General features: G+C 40.8%; 1 protein-coding gene across 3 annotated transcripts in view; it reads right to left on the reverse strand.

The window, feature by feature from the left end:
* The window catches only part of mtss1lb (MTSS I-BAR domain containing 2b), an 81,013-nt gene extending 62,196 nt beyond the window's left edge, over window positions 1-18,817 (reverse strand). For all 3 annotated transcript variants that reach the window (XM_071488437.1, XM_071488438.1, XM_071488436.1), the window contains exon 1: window positions 18,136-18,817. In XM_071488437.1, the coding sequence (XP_071344538.1) occupies window positions 18,136-18,222 (87 nt within the window). In that variant the 5' untranslated portion in view covers window positions 18,223-18,817. The remainder of the gene's footprint in view (window positions 1-18,135) is intronic.
* Window positions 18,818-21,120: the final 2,303 nt, after the last annotated feature.

The raw sequence follows: 21,120 nt of genomic DNA on the forward strand, positions 1-21,120 counted from the left end.
TCAGCTTTATACTCTACACCTTGATACTTCTTTCTTTAAACCCTCCCTTCCGTCCTTTTTCCTTCATGGCTGCTTTTGTCAGGATAAAGCCACACTGAATGTAGCGTGATCTCACGCTGCCTCCTCCCATTGATTCTCTATGAAGACGACCAATCACTCGGAAGTAGCACACCACACATTTCAAGCCAAACATGAGGTCTGTAGTGTTTCTAATATGAATACATGCAAACTGCTGCATATGGCCATGTTTCACTCATGACTCTAAAATGTAAAAAAAACCGTAGAGGCAAGCAGCAAACTGCATTTGGCCTGACAGGATGATGGATCCACCCACAAGCTGTTGGAGGCGCTGGCAGCATTGTCACTTTTGGTCTGGCTGTAACTTAAGTCCTAACTGTTCAAGACTCCTCCTCCCTTCATTCTTCCTTCCTTCTAGTGAAAGTTGCTGATCTGTGCAGCAGTTTGTTGATTGACTGATTTTATTTCCTTGCCTCCATCCCTCTTTTACCCTTCTCTTACTCCTTCATTCCTCTATCCCTGCTCCTCTTAAAATAAACAGGTTTACCCTTGGTTTTCTCCTCCATTATTAACAGACTTATAGCATCGTCACAACAGCTCTTAGCAGGAGGTTCCACATATTGTAATTTTCTTTTCTTGGCATTTGGCCTTTACTGGAAACTAGAGAGACAGGAGACAATGGGAGAAATAAAGACATGCAACAAAGGTCCACAACAACAATCGAACTGTGGAGGTTACAGTAATGTGATGTGCACTTAACCCACTCAGCTACCATGGCACCTCCATATATTCTAATTTTCAGAATAAGTTAAAATAGTTTTGATGTTTTTCTTGTAAAAACAAAAAAATAAAATGGGTTAACTGAAGCTACTCTTTTTACTCTTTTTTTATTTCATTTTTTTTGTAAAATTAAGATACACACTTTATTTTAAGATGTTATGTAGTTATCACAGCCCTTATGTTCCTTGAAATGAGAAAAGAAGTTATATGTTATAATAAGCCCATTTTTATTCTATAAAAGTGTTTTATTGTCTACAATCATGTGTTAATTCTGATTTGACTGAGTTAGAACTGAGAAACAGGGATTCAGTAAGGTTCAAACCCTTTATGTGAATAAAAATAAAAAGTAGGTAAACTGTGCTTTGCCCTCCATTTGATCCCTGTTTTAAATCTCACAGTGTACAAGGACCCCTGTATACTCCCCCATCCTTCACATAATCCTTCATCCCTGATGCCCAGCAATATATTGACTAATTTCTTTTCCCTTTTCCCTTTACATTCTTTCTCCCTTTAATCCTCCATTTCATCTGGTCCTGACTCTGGACTCTGGGGTTCAGTCAACAGTCCTCTGGCCTAGTTCTCACAGCACCACCAGTCCACCCAGTCTGCCCAGCGCTCCATTGAGAGCTCCACTCCACCACTCACTACAGTGGATGAGAAGCTTACTGTCTCCTCTCATTCTTTTGTTCCCTTTGTTTCCCCCACAGCAAGACAGAAAAACAGAGGAAATCCAGCAGGAGAGACAGAGGGAGAGAGAGAACGGGTGGAGGCAGGCAGAGAGGGTTGTAAGGATTATCCAGATTTTTTTGTTGTATAATCGAGCCAATTCACACGTTAAAAGAGCAACGCAAGAACCAAACAAAAGAGGCTAATTTCACAGAGCTTCATATGCATAATCAACTGGCAGTGAGTTTTCAAAAAGAGGATCAAACTCATTTTTATCAAGGTCGGGGATGGATGTATAACCCACAGAGAAAAATGCTACATAATATCTGTCACCATGGCAGGGTCTTTTGTCTCCTCTGCAGTCGACTGCAGTGATTCAGATTCCCTTACACAGGTGGAGCTTTATGTTTATGTATTTAAATATCGAGAGGGTTTGAATATCGACATGTGTTCAGAGACTGATAAGTTCAGCTGGGCCTGTAAAGAACACTCTGATAAACCCTAAATCACAAGGATGATTTCTGCCTCGTCTGTGGTGTCAGGCCAGTCTTAATTTTGCTCATAGATTAGACTAATGCAAGTTCAACCAGTTCAACCAATAAAGACTGACTAATTTTAAACCAAAAAAACAGTTGACACCTTACCCCCAGGCTAACCCAAGTGAAATGTCCTTTAACTGTTGATTTCTTCCAAAAGACAAACGTTTTCTGCTGGGGTAAACAAAGCTTTATTTTGAAAAAAGTCCAGAATTAATTGCACCAACATATGATAGTCAAGAACTTAGCTGCTTTGTGAAACGGATGAATTTAGACATCTACCTGAAGTCTGACTATTTCTCATATCTAAGCCATAGTCACTGATCTTTTCCAACTTGGTCTAAATAATTAATCCTCCCCGGAGGGCTACTGGACAATGCTAATTTGCTCTCACTCCTGTGACTTCACTTTAAAATACATTTTTTGAAATCTTAACCCTGCTAACCTCTCCTTGTGATTTAAAATAAAACAGCTTTCTTAGATGTCACCTGTTATCATCTGGATCATTGGTACAAACTCATTAATCTGCTGGTATTCTGATATTCTGCTGTCAGCATTTTTTTTAGTGGAGGCATCCTGACAATCTGAATTTCCCTCAGGTTTAATCAAGTATTTTATCTATCTGCCCCGGCTGAATTATGGAGCACAAGAGAAATGATCAAACTTTTATGAAATATGTAAGGCTTACTAAGGTACAATGAACAGTGGTGCTGCAAAGGCCTGGGCAATAAAACAATAGCGATATATACAGGCAAAAGACGCTTCATCAATAGCATTATAAAAACTGTTCAATAGAAAGTCTGATAGTTTCACAGTTGCATGAACAAACACTCCCTCCTTGGCTCATACACAGCCTATCATATCTCTTGTGTGCTATAAGTGACAAACTGCCAATCACTTAACATAAGTCTGAAGCAAGAATCATGGAGATGGTGAGGAAATTGTTAACAAAAAGGACAGGTTGACTCACCAGTAAGTTCTTTGGTTTCTTTAAGTCTAACCCATATCAGATCACTGTTGTGTGTAAACTGTGTGGGAAAACTGTCCTGACCACAAGCGGGAACACAACAGACTTATTTTATCTCCTCAGCCGCTTCCACATTTTGGATTATGCAACATGTCGTCAATCACCACCAACATCTGCTACATCACAAGAAACAACCCGCAGACGTCTGACAATACATCCGAACAGTACGGGGACCCAACCATGCAGTAGTGTGGTCTTTTTTAAACATAAGCCTTTAAAAATCATCAATAATTATCAATCAACTGATAATTGAAAACAACATTTTTTTAATTGTAATAACATTTTGACTACACTGGTAATGAAGTGAGGTGTGTCAGGATTCATCAGGTGACTGAGTGACATCATTGTGTATTGCAGTTATTATTCACAACAGATGGTAAAAGTGGCATAAAATCACAGCATTATCAAATGTACTTGTATTCCTCTAAACTGAAGCAAACCTTCACCAATAGAGGTGGTAGGTTAAAAACAAAAGCTCATATGAATTATTTTTGTGATGGTCGTGTGGGATTATATGGTTTCAGTTGGAGGACTTGCCAAACACCAAGTTGAACTAACAAAGAAAGAAATCTTAACTTGAATTTATTTGATATCAGCTATAAAAACGTGGAGTATACCTGTATTTCTCTTGTTTAAAAAAGCATTATGCAGGAGGAAGATAAGTGGAGTCATGATTTCCTCCACCATGCTGAGTAAATGACTTCTCCCGGCACATAGGCTGGCACTTTGTTTCAGAGGGAGAGGGATTAGCATGCAGATGAGGAGACAGAGGCTGCCTTGCTGCATAATTGATGAAGTGCAGCAGCTAATTCCAATCTAAACATAGTGATGAGGGGAAAGAGGAAACCATCTGTGTGTTGTTGTGTGTCTGCACTGCAAGGCCAGAGATCACAGACACCATATCAGTGAAACATCTGCACCATGTTTTTGGTTAAAACTGTACTCTTGAATCTCATGTAATATGCCAGACAGGGGGCAGCCATGAATGTGCACTCATACATTACATGCTACTGTATCACAGGAAGACAGAAAGATGAGAACTGAGGAGGAAAGAGAGATCCTAACATTAGTTAGACACAGTATAATAACACACAGTCATTTCAAATTCATGAAACAACAATATGATATAAAGCACAGAGATGTAAATGTGGATGATCTTACTTTGGCATATGATCAAATTTTCAGATGAATCATACAGATTGCATCATTAAAATGTGCTATAAATAGATAATTCATTTTAAAAGTTCAGTGGCTGCTAACCAGTCCACTGTCAATTGTTAAATAGCTAGCCTGCTAACTGCTAACTGCTCCTTGTTCTGCTCTGATGGCTTGGCGAGCTCGGCATATGTGCCAGTTCTTCACCTGAGTAGAACAAGAGCCACCGTCACCACCTTCAGTCCCCCTACTGGACGAGGGACCTGACTGTATGCAGGGAAACACGAAGTGGGGCAAGCCGGGATTGGCTGGTCAGCAACAACTGAATTTTCAAACACTTATAACACTTTATAAATAAATAACAGCGCTCTCCAAACGAATACCCCATATAAACTAAGAAAAAAGTGTGATTGGTTGTGACACAGTTCCCAAACAGAAGACAGCCTTATGGCAGAAATCAAAGCGATGGAGGAAGCGGTGGAAAGATACAAATCACAAGTTCCGGTCGAGACTTTCACAATAAAGTCAAAGTGTAAAGACGGTGGAGATTGCATTTAAAATTGTGGATTGTGATTCTGCCCCAAAAAGACTGTCATGTGATCTTTTTGCCAGATCGCCCACAGGAAAACGATTCCTGTAATCTGACCCATCCAAACTGATCTGTGATACTGGGAAAGAATACTCCAGCAATTTAGCATTTCACTTTTAACAGTGGTCAGAATCTAAACAGCAGAGGCAGTGATAACCTCATGTTGGTCCCTTGTATGTATCAAGCTCCAAAAACGCTGGATCGCACATTTCCATAACTGTTATTGGACACCGCCTCTTCAGTAAATGTCAAACTCCATGTCTCCAGTCTTTCTGCTCAATTTCTGATGTCTCTATATCCAAGCTGAGATGATGCTAATGACATCAGACTTGAGAAACCTCCTCCAGGCCCACAGATAACATTATACAACTGTTTTCACAGTTTGAGTAGTGGAAACCATTTAAACTTAACTGATTTTGATGTGTAGTTCCCCTTTCAGCTCTACGTAGCTTTCAGGCCAAAGCAGCAGTGTTTCACAAATGAACATAAAATAATCAAGCAAGAACTACAAAATGTGGAGAGATTTACACACAGGACAGACAGCACACCAATAAAAGACAAGACTGAGGTGGGGCCATCATTATATTTCATTGGGTGGCACATTCACAAGCAGCCATCAGTCATTCAGGCTCTTATAGCTATGAAGACGCCACTTAGCTGTGTCTTTCCTCTCCTTCGCTGGGCTGAAAGTCATTATTATCTGCACTGCTCCAATCGTGTGAAAGGGCTGTCGATGCAGGCTGGAGGTGCGTCCGTCCGACCACTTAGTCTAAGTGACAGCAACTGTTACTGTGACCCTCAACACTTAGAGAGATATGTGTGCAGAGACAAGGGGGACAGGAACTTGTCTTTGACAGCTGAGCCTGATGAAACCCCAAACAGATTAGGCTGAATGTGACAACGAGCAGATCAAATTAAAAACGTGCTTATTGACCAATGTTAACAACAACATTATCTGAGCCTGATTTACTAGTAGTTGTGGCTTTGGTGGAGCTGCTGTTGACCTTGACATTAAAGCTGCACTTTTTAATATTTTTTTTACATTACTAACGGATCAAAAGACTGTGTGCAATATGAAAGGAGTTGCTCATAGTGATGAACACACACAGATCTGTTAACTGACTGTGGTTCCCCTCGGTTCTATGCAGTGTTAGCATATTTCCGTCCATTTGTTTGGGTTTTACAACCACAAGCTTCAAGGTGTTTGGCTCAGTCTCACCATTTTAATCAAACCTCAGTCACAAGCAGCTGTTTTCTGCATAAGTAGCTCTAGTAACTGCGACTACCTGCCCAGCAACAACAGACTAAGTTAGTGGCATGGTGGAGGTCAAAACAGAGCAAAAAGGAGAGTGAATATTGGCCTTACATGTCAGATGACTAGACATATGACTCTAAAGGTCCCATATTTTAAACATCTCAGTGTTGATATACATAAGAAGATATAATTAGGATTTTAAGAACTAAAAAACATCTCAGTGTAGTTTGACATCTCTCTCTTTGGCTTCTCCTATGCCTGCTTTATAATCAAAAAAGACATGGAAATGTCACTTTATACAATATGCAACCTTTAAATTAATGTTGCTCCACATCTCCTGAATAAATACCTGCAGTTGGTGACCATTTTCTAAGAGGTGAGCCATAACAACAGTATATGAAAACAGTGTAATATGGGTTATTCTTGATCACCATGCAATGCATTACAATATATTCTAATGTAGAGCTATGAAAACACATGACAGGAAGCAAGTTAGTGCTCCACAGCACTGGATGTAGAGGCTGTCAGTGCTCATTGACGGGAGGGGCGGATTTTCTTTATGGCTGAAGCCAGATGCTGCATTGTAATTTCTCTACTCAACCACTCTGCTCAATTTTCATATACTAATAAATTAGCTTGTGCTCAATCTATAGTCCGATACCACAACCATGCAAGCCAATATGCACACTCGTATGCACAAACATTTAATACTAATAAAAACACATCTTTCTGAGATGAAGATGCGATATATAGAGCATGAAGAGAACTTTCTTTTCTTTCATTAGCTTCTTTTTGAAATGAACAACAGCATATTGATTTTCCACATTCATTGTTATTCTCTGTCTGTGTCTCTGGCCTGTTCATAATGATCAGTGTGTTTTACAGTGAACAGCTGAGTGTGATGAGAAGGCTTTGACAGGCCTGACAAAGGGTTCAGTGAGAGAGGCTGTCTTGGCTGGCTCCCAGCAGCCTCCACGCCTCCCACGACCAGTCCTCTCCATTCATCTCTACCGGCCCTAACAAGCCCCGGGGCCCAAACGACCTCAGAGATTTTAACGAGCTCTAACGAGGGAGATGCTCCTTTTACGTGTCCTGTGATTCTGCTGGCACGCTGGCACCTCTTACTTAAGAAGAGAAGTGAATGTTTTGACATGGTTTACAAGTTTCAAGGTCAAAATCATCTGAATCCTTTAAAAACAAAACCATGCATGTCAATGAGGGTAAATTCCCTGATGCTCCAAGACAAACAGAATCTGCCTTCAACTCACTTCTTGCTCGGAGACTTTACAAATCAGCTTCTCTGTAAAGCCACTGATTAATTCTTCAGGTTGTCTTCTGCCTTTTTAATCCAGCTTTCATCTTCAAAATGAATTTGCTGAAGATATTCTTGAGATACAAGGATGTTTAAGACAGTGGTTCTCAAACTTTTTCACATCAAAACGTGACAGAAACTAGATCATGGACAGTGATTTGATAAGCTCTTGTCCCAGGGTCCCCCTCTGATAACACTTATGCTTTTAGACGTTTTATTACAGAAAGTGTTTGAAACCCATGACCGAAATAGTCAAATTATAGTGGAAATAAATCGTTCTCCTTTTTGCTGGGAACCCCCAGGAACTCCCTCAAGGACCTCTGAATGTCCCCCAACCCCTCTTTGAGAAACCACTAGTTTAACACATATAAACCCCAAAGCTCAAAACCGCAGCAGTGAAGCAGCAAAATGTCTGACTGGATTAAATTTTGGTCTAACTGAGTCTATCATAGGGAAAGTTATCGTATAAGCTGTTACACATCACCCAGTTGTATATAACCCCACTTTGCCAGAGTAACTGTGGTTGGCTGGTTGTAGTATTTCATCAGCAAGCTACCATGGTTCTGTACCTTGCAAACCAGCCATGCAAGATGTCATTTCATCACCAATCTTATGTCTCTGCTCACTTTGGAAGCTGGAATCAAGGCTCCATGGACATACAGCACTCACGAGGATGAGAGCTATCTCTGTCTCTTTCCTCCCTCTCTCTGTTGACACGCATCTCAGGCCTCTGTTTTTTGTCAACAGCGCAGTGGTGGAAAGTCCTCTGGACCACACAGACACAAACACACCACTGATTGGACTAATGATACGCTTCTACAGAGCATCTTCAGTTCTGCAGAATGGCCCAGAGTCATAGAACATAATTGTCACAGGCTTTTAAAGGGAGGGACAACAATGGGGAGTCTCTGTGAGGATCCTGACCAGTTTACTTCCACTTCTCCTGGTTTGCTTGCTGTTTTTCCAGTTTACTACTTTAATGAGGTGGCGGACAAGACTCAGAGCAGAGTATCCATGGAACTCCCTCAGTTTCCTTTCCGGATACTGATTAGATCTCTCCCCTGAAGTTGCGGAAAAAAAGTCAAACTCAACATTCTTTGATTCACCAGTTCATAAATGAATGCTTTTTAAATGAAGGTATTACATGATGTGTATTGTTAATTGGAATGTATGTATGAATGTATGTTTGTTAAACTGTGCTTGAAGGAATCTGAGGGTATCAGGCTAAGGATTTGCTAAAACGAAAACAAACATGACCATCAAGGCCTGAATGCCAGGTGCCGTAGTTAATCTATAAAAATAGGTGCCACACTTAACAATGGTGTGGTGGCAGCATGGTGGAGCAAGGAATACGGAGGAGACGATGGCACTAACTTGCAGAGGTTATATTATTATTAGTTCATTGACCAAATTGTTCATCAACTCATTGAGAAAACAAGTGTGGCATGACAACTGTATGGGGCTGAATTTTTATATAACTCACCCATTTTAAAATCGTATGAATTATTTATAATAATTGAGGGTGTGGCCGCTTAATAAGCAAGCATGTGTCGCATCAAATGATTAGCCACTCTGTGTTTAGCCGCTAGCGGTCTGCTAAGCTTCAACTCAGCTAATCTGAGTCACTGAACGCGACTTCTCAGCCGGGTTTGTGGTGTTGGTGTCTTTTGGAGGAATTTTCATGTAAATATCAGACATATAATATGACTTTCTGTGGGTATCAGTGTCAAGCTCATTCCATTCCTGACTTAGCTTGTTAACTAGCTAATAAGCCAGAAAATGAATGAGCCTCGAGTTAGCCTTTGAGCAAGATGCCCAGCTGTGTGTGTGTACACTTGCCCCAGTTATTAAACTGGCTTGCACCAGAATCTCAGCTCCATACAAGCCCCACCTCTTTACCCATTTTTGGATTAACTGGCAGTTTGGTGGTGCACTGAAAAGATGGAGACGGTGAAGCAGCTCACTCTGCACTTCAAAACTGCTCTTACAAATTCCATCATCTCCTCATGTCTGCAAGACCATTCCCACTGACTGAGATGCTGACTGCACACGTGTGAAAATATCTGCCGACACAGACACCTGAGGTGGTTTAAACAGAAGCACCTGCACATCCACTGGTCATGCCCATGTCTATTTTGGAGTTTATCCAGCATCCAAGAAAGCTTTAAGAAAGCTTTAAGAGAGTTACATACATTTTTTAAATACATAAAATTCAAGCCTTTTCAAGATAGATTTTAAATTTTCTCACAGTCACAGTGGAACTACAGGGACATTAACCCACATACATGTGAGGTTTTGTGTTAAATAATAGGCTGCACAGACTGTGGTGTGAAGCGTGGTCATGGCCAGAGAACATAAGCAAAGCAGATGTGGCTGGCTGACAAAAGACACAGTCTCTTCTTTGCTACCGACCATAACTGAACTAAAGATCTTTCTCTGAGATCTGAGATCTGTCTCTGCATGGCTGAAGAGAAACGTCTGCTTCAAAGAAAAAAATCAGGCCTCAATTTATGTCTGATGTTTGTTCTTGGAACAATTGAAATGCTTATTGTTCTATAGTTTTATAGCATGCTGTGAATCAGTCAATGAAAAACATTCATAACACTGTTTCCATATTTCTGTCCTTCAATTTCTTGTTACTTATCAGCCTCCATAGTGCTTCTGTAATGACCTAATGTCAGTTAGGTTACTTTTATATCTTAATGTGTATAGTATAAGGATATCAAGATATGTTCTTTCATATATGTGCATTATTGTATATTCATGTTATTGTTTCCCTTTTTTAATACATATTTTATTGTATTTTTGTATTCTTATTTTGACTATATAATAAGAAGAAATACAGCAAATTGTCCCATTGGAGAAGATTCAAACAGCAAATGTTTGGGATTTTTACTGAATAAATGACATATCTTGTCAATCTAGATGACTATCAAAAGGACAAACTGTTGTTTTTTTAAATAGTCAAAACAAATTCATCACTTAAACCCCTTGGCAAAATCTGGTGAGGATGTGTTTTGACTATCTGGTGTGTATTCCAACTCAAAATGGAAAATATGAATGTTATTTGCATGACAAATGAAAATAAGGGAACCTCAGCAATTAACATTTTGGAAGCCATTTCTAGTAAAAACATAAAAGTAATTAATATATATTCAATCAAACTGGATCTACTGTATTTGTTGCAAAAATGTGTTAAATAGCAACACAAACATGAAAAATAACAGATTCATTTTTACTATTGAGGGTTTCCGATCCAGATTTAGATCCTTAGCTGATTTGTATTGAGTACTGACCCTTTGCCCTTCTGCCATCACACAGGGCTTTTGTTATGTTCACCTGTGCTAGTTCCTGTTCAGTTTTACTGTCATGCTTTGTATGTAGTCTCTTGTTACCTTGTCACATGACCATTTTAAATTGCAGACCTATATCTCCTTGTACTTTATACCCTGATGAAGACTCTTTGGCTGCATCTGAAATCCCTCACTAGTCCCTATCTAGTCGAACATATAGTCAGTTTGTCATTTTGTAATGCTGTCTGAATCTATGGTGAGAATTATTATACCCTATCATGAAAAGTAATGTACAACCGATGGTCACTAACCAAGCAATATATACCATCATGCATTGCACTTGAGCTGAAAGAAAGAAAAACATTACAGAGAAAATGACCCGAGTAGTTTCTGAAAGTGTTTTTTCATTTTACTGATGAGGTCACTATATCGTCCACTACACTACTCTGTTTCTCACTTCTGTCAAGCTTATACCGCGTCACACACAAATTTTAATTCTAGTAAACAGTATGACATCTCTGTTGAGGAGCTGGTTAGTAACTTTAACAGCTCTTGTATGTACTATTTTAGATTCAATAGCTCCCATTAGATACAAAAAACGAAGACCATCCTCTCTGCCATGGATAAATGACGAAGTAAGAATTTTAAAAAGACAACGCAGGAAGGCTGAGCGGAAATGGAAAAAGGACAAACTTAGTGTTTTACTTGCCTCTCTTTAAAAAAGAAACACCTATTTTTCCCCGTTGATTTTAAAACAGGGCCACAACCCCAGAATTCTTTTTAAAACTATAAATTCTGTTATTGGTCCACCGTCCAGCCATCCAGTTGAGATGTCCCCAGAGAAATGTGAGGAGTTTCTTAAATATTTTACTGAAAAAAATTGTTGAAATTAGATGCCATTTTAATACAGAACTTAGAGAGCCTGAAGCTGACTGTTCACCATTAGTTTTTACCCATGAAATTAGCCTGTCAGCTCTAGAACGCACTGTGGCACTTTTCAAACCTTCTACCTGCCCATCTGACTGCATTCCCACTTGGTTTTTAAAGCCACTTATTCATAAGGTTGATCCAGATATTTTAATCATTATTAATAGTTTTCTTTTAAGCTGCATTTCTCCGTCCTATTTTAAATGCCGTTATTACTCCTCTTTTAAAGAAGCCATCATTGGATCCCATGGTTTTAAATAATTTTAGACCCATATATAAATTGGCATTCTTATCTAAGATTTTAGAAATCAAATATTTGAGAAATTCCAATCTGGCTTCTGCTCCCTGCATAGCACTGACACAGCGCTGGTCAAAGTTACCAACGACCTTCTGCACGCAGCAGATGCAGGCTTTTATTCAATTTTTATTCTCTTCAACCTCAGCTCATCATTTGATATGGTGGACCACAATGTCTTGATCAGAAGAATGTTGTTGGTATCAGGGATGTGGCACCGGATTGGTTCATCTCCTATTTTTAACATTTTCAGTTATGCTGGGAAGTGCATCCTCCTCATGTGTCCCCCAGGGGTCAATTTTAGGTCCTTTGCTCTTTTTTTATTTATATGTAACCCCTGGGCCAAATCATGCACAACCATGAAATCCAGTCCCATTGTTATGCAAATGATACACAGCTATATGTCCCACTAAAGCCTGGTTCTACAGATGTTACCCACCTCAGGTCTTGCCTGTCAGAAGTTAAAATCTGACAATTTCCTGCAGTTGAACTAATCAAATTCAGAGATAATTATAATCAACCCTTCCAGCCCCAGTACTACCTGGATTAACAGCATCTCTTCTAGTCTGGGTGCCCTATCCATCAATGTGCACAATGAGCCCCGCAACCTGGGTGTTATTTTTGACTCACATTTGTCATTTGATGTCCAGGTCACTAAAGTGGTGCAGTCTTGTTTTTCACATTTAAGAAAACTGAGGAAGATCCGCTCCTTCCTGTCTCCTGCAGACTTAGAGAGGGTCATCCATGCTTTTATCTCCTCAAGACTTGACTGTTGTGATGCACTTTACTCTGGCATCAGCAAGAGAAACATTCAGAGGTTCAGAGAGAAAACACTGCTGCCAGGCTTTTAACCCACACTAAGAGGAGAGACCATATAACACCAATCCTTTGTATTCTTGTTGTAAAGCACTTTGTAACCTGGTTTTTGAAGTGCTATATAAACAAAGTTATTATTATTATTATTATTATTATTATTATTATTATTACATAGTACTCCCTGGATGGTGAGTATGGATGAGTGAGTTCTGACACAATCTTTGAATCAAAACACGTTGTTTTTGTTCATGACTGAATAAAGGATTTTTAACTTGTTACCAGAGTGCCTCGGCTTTCCTTTAGACTTTTTTTCTTCACTCATATCCTTCTTCATCCTATCCTCCTGCTGCTGTCAACAACATATTACCAGTATCCACTGGTCCATGGTCAGCTGAGCGTGAACATGACCTCTGCATCTCATCATGTTACCCTTCTGTGACCTGTGTGCGCGCTTTGCTTTGTGTGCACAATTCACTAGAAAGTAACGAGACATAGCCTCCGGGGCTACACATTGGCAGACAACTACATAATGCCACACTCACACACAATGACACACACACACATATATAAACACAATGTACAGTAAAAGCATATGGAAAGGTTTCATACGTATATTTCAAAAGACAATTGCCAGCTTGTATATATCATCCTTGCGCAGATGACACAGAGCAGACACACGAGGAGTGACTGGCTGCCTTGGGTGGGGGATCTGCTGAGGAGAGAAATAGGAAGGGAGGATCTGAGGAGGGGCAGGATGAGGAAGAGGAAGATGATGGAGAAAGAGGAAGAAAAAGTGCTTTCTAAACACTGTGGAGCTAATCTGCTGCTGTTGGCATACAGCAGCATTCAGCTTCGCTCTTGTTGTGAACTCATTTCATGACACCTAAAAGCACCAATAACTAGGTCCACTAGCAAAGGTAAAGGTGTATGGTCAGATGGCATAACATTTACAGAGGTTGTCCACAAAGTAAGGTAACTAAAGCCAAAGCTTTTAGTTTATCTACAAATTATGCAAGAATCTGATCCTGTATCTTACATTCAGTTTATTGATAATTCCTGCTGGAACTTGTGAAGTCAGCTGTCTGGAAGAACAGCACACCAATAGATGTTTAGGAAAGATTTAAGATAAGTTTGGCCACAAATTAAAAGACAGTATATTAGTCGCTAAGACATAGATGAGTGTTAACATTAATTCTATGTGAGGACAAACCCCTGTACCATGTTTTCGAGGGGGTTCCATAACATTGTCCTTAACTTTGCATTTGTCTCAAACTTACTGTGACCAACAGGAAGTGCAAGTAAACTAAAAAAAATGTTCCCAAATCTCACTTCCTGCAATTAAATATGGTAAAAGTAGACACTGTTTACAGTATAATAATAGTTTCAGTGATCTCAAACTATTGATTTGATAAATATTTGAACAGTCACATCACAAATATGTTATTGAGACACAGCAGCCAAACTGTACAGAAAGTGTGCAGTGCACTAATCATGCATTGGGATTTTGAAGATGTCTGCTCTGCACTGACTGTTTGATTGCATCCACTTAATAAACCAAGCTGTCATAACCAGCCTGTTCCCAAGAACCAATGAAGAAAAAATATTATCATCATTTCTTTCTTCTGACAAATAGCTCTTTCTTTGATGAGCTATAAACACTGATTGAAGCCACATTGTTTCCTGTCAGAGTGGATTTCAGAGCTGACGACACAGTGATTCTCATCCACTCACAGACATTCATTCATTGCCTCCTTGGGGATCGAGGAATTCATCCATTTAGACTGGGTCAATAGTGTTTTTTTTTTTTTTTGGTCCAGGTTGTAGTGACCCATATTTTTCAGAGTGAGCTGGATAACATAAACAGGAGGACCATTAGAAACCAGATGAATAATAGATGAAAACAGAGACAGCGTAAGAGAAGGGTGAGCGGGGAGAAGTCTTTAAAGTGGTATTCTTTGAACACTGATTGCTCAGCTTTGTTCTGTACTGTGTGTGTTTGTGTTCTAACATCAGAGAACAGATGAAGTAAGAGGGAGATAAATGTTTATAACAAAGTGTGATCTCACTCTTGAGGCTTTGCTGATGTTCTTCTTGACCTTGTTGCTCATGAAACGTGTTAAAGGTCCCATTTTACACTTTTCTGGTGTTTTATTTCAAGTGTTGATACCCATAAGAAGATATATTAGTGGTTTTAAGAACCAAAAACCATCTCAGTGTAGTTTTACATCTCCTCTCTCAGGCTTCTCTCTGCAGCTCTAGTAAAAACAGGTCGGTCAGCCAATCAGAAGAGGGGATCTGAGCCTCTCTTCTGATTGGCTGACTGTTTTCTGGGTGATTGAATAAAAATATAGCTGATTTCAGGTAAACACTCAGATTTACCAAATCCTGCAGGGTTGGATGGTCGGTCCAGGTGGGCGGGGCTTGGGGCATGGCTGAGGGCGGTGACTGCTTTGTTGTGACATCACAAAGTTCCAGAAGTCCTGACTGGTCGTTTTAAGGCTCAGTGTCTGAATACAGGCTGTGTGCACTTCGCTGTGGACTGAGGCTTTGATACTTTCATAGTATTAATATACAACCTAGACCTGCTTTATAATCAAAAAAACACATGGAGATTTCACTTTATGCAATATGAGACCTTTAAGTTCTTTTGCGAAGGGATGGCCCTGACATTACTTACAGCCATTTATGGGAAAGTCACAGCTTTCTTTAAATTACAGTGTGACACTATGTTGCTCTGCAGCCTGTAGCTGTGTCTCTGTGCAAACATCCTACCTATAAAAAACAATCCAACTGCCAGACCATTACTGTAGGTTATGAGGTCATTTGACATGAAGGAGCTGAGATGTAATTTTCTGTCCCAAAAGGAAAATGATCAGTAACAGATATATGTTTTGAAAAACAAGCTGATTTGATTCTGATGTCTCGCAGTACCGCAGTACCTCTGTGCACCACTCGCTCTCCATCCTGAACTCTGTTAAGGAGCAGTACAGATGCTGTGTCATAGGTGCTGATGTTGCTATGCAACCAGCCCGAATGGTTTTCAGAGGGATGAACATTTTCACAGGTCTGTCATCATCTCAAAATGGTTGTACTTGGCAGAATAATGATTTCCCATTAGCACAGAATGCTTGGAACTCCCTTGGTTTATGATCTGCATGGCGGGTGCATCCCATTATGCAGCTCTAAGAAGACTCTCCTCCATGTTTACCAGATACAAATGAATGAACTGTGTGTTCATGCATTATTGGAAATGTAGGATCCAGTGCTTTTAGAGCTTGACCCACACTAAGGACAACAAGTCAGCATATTTCTGCAACTGCTGCTTCAACTTGTACTTTTATTTTGAAAAATCTGCTGTTATCAGTTTCTGTTCACTTATAATGTTATGGTTTGTACATTGTCTCTTTTCAGTGGGTGTGACTCATGTCATCTTGTCTCATGAACATTTTAAGTATTTTAAATTGCACACCTGTATCTCATTGTACTTAATGACGATGATGAATTTATGATTTATCCATGACTGAAGGGATTTTTTCATCTATAATTAGAGGGTCTCTGATTTCCTTTTAGACTTCCACCAATAACATGAACTTTCTGTAGAAATTATGCTGAAAAGTCTTTGTTGCTGTTTTGCCTCCTTCTTTTTTATTCCATCCTCCTGCTGCTCTGCTGCTTCAACTTTCACCTTTATTTTGAAAAATGTCATCAGTGCCCCAACTTTAACAGTATATCACTAGAATATTCCTTTTAAATTGCTCCAGTAGATATTTTTATTTCCTTAGATATTTTTTATTTAGTTATATCACCATACATTTGCATAATCCGAAATACTTAATTATTGAAATTGAAATTTAATTAAATGCTATGTTTCTATATTCTACAGTATATTTAGGCTTTTGTTAAGTGTATTGTGTGCTGAATTAGTATCAAGGATCAGACTTGTGTATCCCTTTCTCCCACTCCCACATGTCTCACTATAACAACATAAAAGCCAATAACCTCTCCTGAGTGCACATAGGCGTTCAGCACTGGCTGTGACCTCTACCATGGGGGTCACACAAGTGGAAATAAAACGTGAAAAGGCAAAGCAGCATCTTTTAAAAAAACTATATCTGTCTACATTTTCTCTCTAATGGACGGAAGCTTTATAGATATCACTTCTCTTGTTGCTGTATCCTCCATTAATGATGTAGGCATGCAACAACAACAATATTTAAAACTGGACAGACAAAGAGAGAGGGAAGACATACGCAACAGACAGGCAGAGCTGCATGGGCGTCTGGCAGGCAGACATATTGACAGAGTCTGTATCATGGACCATTTGATGGACGCTTTCATCCACAGCATCTTACAGCAGCACCAACTAGCATGGGTGGGTACTGAACCGCTGTGAAGCCGGGCAGTAGCCGCTGTTGGTGCCATGCTGTGGCCATCAGGCTGCAGAATCACTGACTGACAGACAGACAGGCAGGTGGAGGAGAACAGACATACAGAGAGGGAGAGATGCAAGAAGGCTGGGGGTCTGACGGCTGCGCGGGTTCTCACGCCTTCATGTTTTCCTGCCAGATCAGCCTGACAGAAAATCAATGACGCTGCACTCTCATGGACACGCACAGCGGCCACGGAAAAGGCGAGAACGAGACAGCGAGGTTGAATATGCAGTGTGTCGTGTCTGTAGACTTTAGCTTCACTGGGAAAAACCAAGTGAGCCAAGGTGATGGTGACGATGATGATGAAACATCTCAAGAAATCCTCCACCCAGGTCCACACGTGTAGGCTATGTAACGGAATGTATCAAAGCTATTGTTGCCCACCCGACGTATAGGTCCATTATCGGACAGAAATCAGCTCTTCAGGTTCGGTGTTTGGAGGCCTCTCCGAGCTCTCCGTTTGGCCCATAAACGCATCGAGATGAATGGACTTCCTGGCTCACTTAAGCACCAACCACTCACACCAGGCTTTTATAGGTGGGCTACCCCAGTGCTCTTCTACAGGCTATTCATAGGCCACCCATAACCCACAATACATGCGCATCATCGCAAAAACTGTGCCAGACGCGTTGATAAACCTGAGTGTAAACAGCGGACTGGGGGGGTTTGCGGGTGTGGTGGTCCTGTTTTTTGCGGAGGAAAGGTGGTGAACCTTGCGTTCAACATGTCCGATAATGGGTGCATGCACGTCTACATGCGCTAGGGACAGAGGAGGTGGAAGGGGGGGGGGGCGGGTTTCGCACCAACAACCCAGCGGGCCGCCGCATCACTGTCAGTAAAACGGTGCTGTCAGTTACATACAAGCAGCATGAACACCAGCTCTTTAACAGAGGCATGAATCCACACATTTTAAACGTAGACTTGAGACCGAGGCACCATCTCCGTTGTGACTGGGCTGGAGGATTATTCTCAGGGAAGCAGCACATGTGTTTAACCACGATCACAGAAACGTGGAGAAAAAAAGGCTTTTATTTACCTTCATGTCGTTGACAATCGCCTGGAACAGACCCCCGAGGGCCCCGCATTCCTTCTCCACGGTCTCCATGTTTGCCAAATCCACCATTCACCGGAATTTGCAGAAGCGCGCACCAACTGCGCGCTACCAACACCCAGCAGGAAAAATGCAAAAATGTATGTCCACAAAATCACGACCCCGGTTCCTCCTTCAAACCGGGAGACCGGCGATAACAGGGAGGAGGTGCAGCGAGAACAGGAGGAGGAGGAGAGGGGGTGAAAAAAAAGAATGATGCCGAAACAAACGGCTTCTGCTGCGGTCTCCTCCAAGCGAAGGGAAGATGGGCTGTGAGAGAGGAAAGATTCTCTCTCTCTCTCTCTCTCTCTCTCTGTCTGTCTGTCTCTCTCTCGCTCTCTCTCTCTCTCGATCGCTCTCTCTCTCTGTGCCCGACCCTGGGTCAGTCAGGCGGTGAGACGTTCAGAAGGTATCGGGACGACCATGCTCACCTTGGCGCAGCCAGCGCTACGCGGAGTCGGTGGGGACGCATGTGAAAGCTGCGGAGAACCGGAGCGATGGATCACTGTGTGCGTGTGTGTGTGTGTGTGTGTGTGTGTATGTCAGGGTCTGTGTCTGTGCGCTCGTGCATGCATGTGCGCGTAGGTAGAGGCAGGCTGTGATTGGCGCAGAGGCGGTGGGCTCAGCGGTGCGGGGAGAGCAGCCAGTAATACGATCCATGCAACTGCAAGGGAGTGAAAAAAGGAGGCTGGACAACTCTGGACGGCCTGTCACATGGCCACACGCACGCAAAGATACACAGTAGACCACCAAACAAAAATCAGCGGGGGGTAAATGTCAAATAGATTTAGCTACCAGAGGCGAGTGTGCAGGTCTGCAGGAATGTGCACCTGATGACCCTTATTAATCACTTTTTAAACAAATCTCACTCTCATATCCCCTCAGTGACCTGTAAGGACTGTTATTAGGATCCTTTTCCAAATGTCATGGTACACATCTATATGATCTATCCTAGATAGGAAATAAATAAAGTTTACTTGGCCAAGGCCAAGTTGACCCTCGGCCAACTTTCCCTTTTAATATCTATAGAGATTAATTTTATCTGAAAATACAACTCCTGACATGGAGACATAATTAATTAGTTTGCCTAGCATCTCACCATGAAACCAAACATCATAAAATTCAACCACAGGAGGACATCGTTCGAAATGTATTTAGCATTTCTTTGATTAGGTGGAAAAAATGGGTTTTATGAGAATTCAAGTTTTATTTTGATACAGATATACATCTTTGTGTGGCACAATGATACCTCACCTTTTTGCTAGACTACTGTTCAGAGCAACATCTACAACAATCTGCATGTAGTTCCAGAATGCCTTTTATATTTACAATTAAAACTAATTATTTTATATTATAGAGACAACTTAACCTTGTCAGCTCAACTATGGAATGAATTTGCATGGCAAACCGAAGTTTAGAAATATGACAGTATTATCCTCTTCAACAGCAGAAACTAATGGGCTAAGCAGGAGTTACATGTTGAACAAGCTGGTGCAGAAATAGCCTGTAATAACATGTCATCAGAAAGTTGACCACCACTGAACTCGACAGAATAATGAATTCAACATTTTGTTGATAAGATTTTTCAGAATGTAAAACCATTATGTCACTAAATTTGTGATGTACTGGACTTACATGCACATGTAGAATCATGAAGTCTGTGGTGCATGTTTTATTAATGTGTAAACAACACATTTAGGTAGAAACCTAATATATGGATGGACTGCATCATAGGCTATCTGCATTCTGTCTTGTGTCAGCTGGTTTCAGCCCTTTATCTGTTTGCTCATCTCCTCCTCTCTAGTATTATAAAACAGCCGAATTCATAATGAAGCTGAATACTCATTTACATGTCAGACAAAGGAACAAGTATGAAATAGTCACTGAGCCTCTTGTTTAAATAGCAAATGCACCTGCACCCATCTCAGCACCCATGAGGTGTGGTCAGGCGAATTGTTGGTATCTGGTGCGATCTTGAAGCAGCAGAAAGCGATTGTGTGATTGACCAGAGAAAACCTGGTCTGAAGTCAATGACACAGTACTTCACTGTTATTTTCAAAGTGCATTAAGAGTAATATAATACACTCTGACTGTTACCAACGAGCAGAGTGTGCTGAATGTGCACTTCTCATCTTTGGGTATGTCAAGTGGAACATTACAATACAGCTTCAGAAGGTCGGAGCGTTCTTTGTGGTATATTGTGTGTTGTGCATTGCCATGTGTCACAGATGTCTCTTGGACATAAGTGAGACTCTGCAGAGAAGCGTCCTCATAACATAACATAAAAGATGCTGTAAAAGATGTTGTGTTTGGTGCTGTTGCTTCTTTGTAGAGCTATGTGCAGCGCACTGATTCACTCAGCTCTTCCCTGACCTGCAGAGCACACAGAGCTTCTGGGACTGTATTTACTGGTTAATCACAATACGTAACTTTCACCTCCCCACAATTAGAATCTAACTCTGTCTGAAACACTTCATTATGGCAACCGGCCCAAAGTGCAAGCTTGCCTCACTTTTAAAAGGATTATGAGATGGCACCAAGGGGCAACCCACCATGACATCACCCGCTGGTTTGTGAACTGTTGTTTTGAAGCCCGGTGTTTGTAATTTGGCCTTCGCCATCTTGTTTTTTTGAAACCAGAAGAAACCATATTTGGACGAGAAGATGGAGCTGAGGAGGAGTAAGGGGTGGATCAGACCTGCTTTGTACTCTATCCTGATTGTCTGGCAGGTATAACGCCCTAATACATACCCAGCTTTGTCATTTATTTTCCTTTAAATGGACCATAGGTTAAACAATGAAAATCAGGTTGTATTGAAGAGCACTTGAAACTAGAGACTCCGATCATAAACTCATTAGGAAAACCTTTACTGAGGTAATAAATCAAGTGAGAGTTAGGGTCATTTTTCCATAGAGTTCAATACAATCAGA

This window comes from Trachinotus anak, unplaced genomic scaffold, assembly GCF_046630095.1.
Source record: "Trachinotus anak isolate AG129_WGS33_773 ecotype Australia unplaced genomic scaffold, CSIRO_AGI_Tana_v1 ptg000011l, whole genome shotgun sequence".
Lineage (NCBI taxonomy): Eukaryota > Metazoa > Chordata > Actinopteri > Carangiformes > Carangidae > Trachinotus > Trachinotus anak.